The sequence below is a fragment of the Peromyscus californicus genome, unplaced genomic scaffold, assembly GCF_007827085.1.
Source record: "Peromyscus californicus insignis strain IS unplaced genomic scaffold, ASM782708v3 Scaffold_7__1_contigs__length_154581171, whole genome shotgun sequence".
Taxonomy (NCBI): Eukaryota; Metazoa; Chordata; class Mammalia; order Rodentia; family Cricetidae; genus Peromyscus; species Peromyscus californicus.
Genome location: NW_026294595.1, coordinates 2,357,760 through 2,358,978, shown reverse-complemented (window position 1 = coordinate 2,358,978; position 1,219 = coordinate 2,357,760). Strand labels below are relative to the sequence as shown.

At 47.3% G+C, this 1,219-nt stretch overlaps 1 protein-coding gene across 1 annotated transcript; it reads right to left on the bottom strand.

Annotated features, from left to right (window-relative positions):
* On the bottom strand, positions 1 to 954 carry LOC128102557 (olfactory receptor 1B1). Its single transcript, XM_052726426.1, is given in 1 exon segment — positions 1 to 954. A coding segment is annotated over 1 exon segment (954 nt).
* Between the last annotated feature and the right edge of the window lie 265 nt (positions 955 to 1,219).

Below are 1,219 nucleotides of genomic sequence, written 5' to 3'. Positions count from 1 at the left end.
TCAGCAGTCCACTCTTCCCTGTCCCAGCAGCCTGCGGAGGGCACCTTTCACATCCTTATTGCGGAGACTATAAACAAATGGATTAGCCAATGGGGTAATAGCAGTGTACATCACCGAAGCCACCATGTCTTGATCCCGGGAGTTCTGGGAGGGAGGCTGGAAGTAGACCCAAATGATCGTGCCATAGAGGAAGCCAACCATGGTGAGATGGGACCCGCAGGTGGAGACTGCTCTGCGGCGACCAGCAGCTGAAGGCAATCGTAAGATGGTGGCCCCTATTCGGGCATAGGAAAGTACAATAAGGGAACAAGGGCCCAGCATGAGGAAGCCACCCTCCAAGAATATAGTCAATTCATTGGCATGTGTGTCAGAACAAGAGGCTCACAGGAGTGGTCGGTGATCACAAAAGAAATGCGGAATGTTCACATTGCCCCTGGCATCTCCAGCCCAACACAATGGCAAGATGAGCCCCACATGCAGCATGGTGTGTACTATGGATACCACCCAGCTCAAGGCCAGTAAGCGCGCACAGATTTGTTGATTCATCACAAAAGCGTAGTGCAGAGGGTCACAGATGGCCACATAGCGATCCAGAGCCATGACAGCAATGACAAGTGTATCTGTGACTCCAAATGCATAAAAGAAGAAGAACTGAGTCAAACAGCGGGCGGCAGGAATGGCTGGGGAATCAGACACCAGATGAACCAACAGCTGGGGCAAGGTAACTGTGGATAGCCCAAAGTCTATCATGGAGAGGCCACGCAGCAGATAATACATAGGTGAGTGGAGCCTGGAGTCCCAGGAGATGAGCAGTATCAAAGTCACATTCCCCAATACAGTGGTCAGGTAAATAAATAAGAACAAGAAAAAGAGGAAACTGTGAGGGACACCAGCCCTAGAGAACCCAAGGAGCAAGAAGATTGGAGAATGTGAAGCATTAGGGGCACAGCCCATGATGAGTAACAGAGAGCCTGCCTGAAAGAAATGTCAGTCAGAGGTTAATGATCAGATCACTTCTACCTAACTTAGTAATGTCATTCAAGGTCCTTAAGTACTTGGTTTCAACTCTATATATACTTCTTCCTCTTAGTTTTTTTTTTTAGCTATTTCTCCCCTTAGACCTATTTTTCCAACCCATGCTAGAAACTCAGTCCATCTAATCTACACACCTTTATGTCTTTATAGAATCTTACTTATAGTGAGAAACTCTTCATTTGTT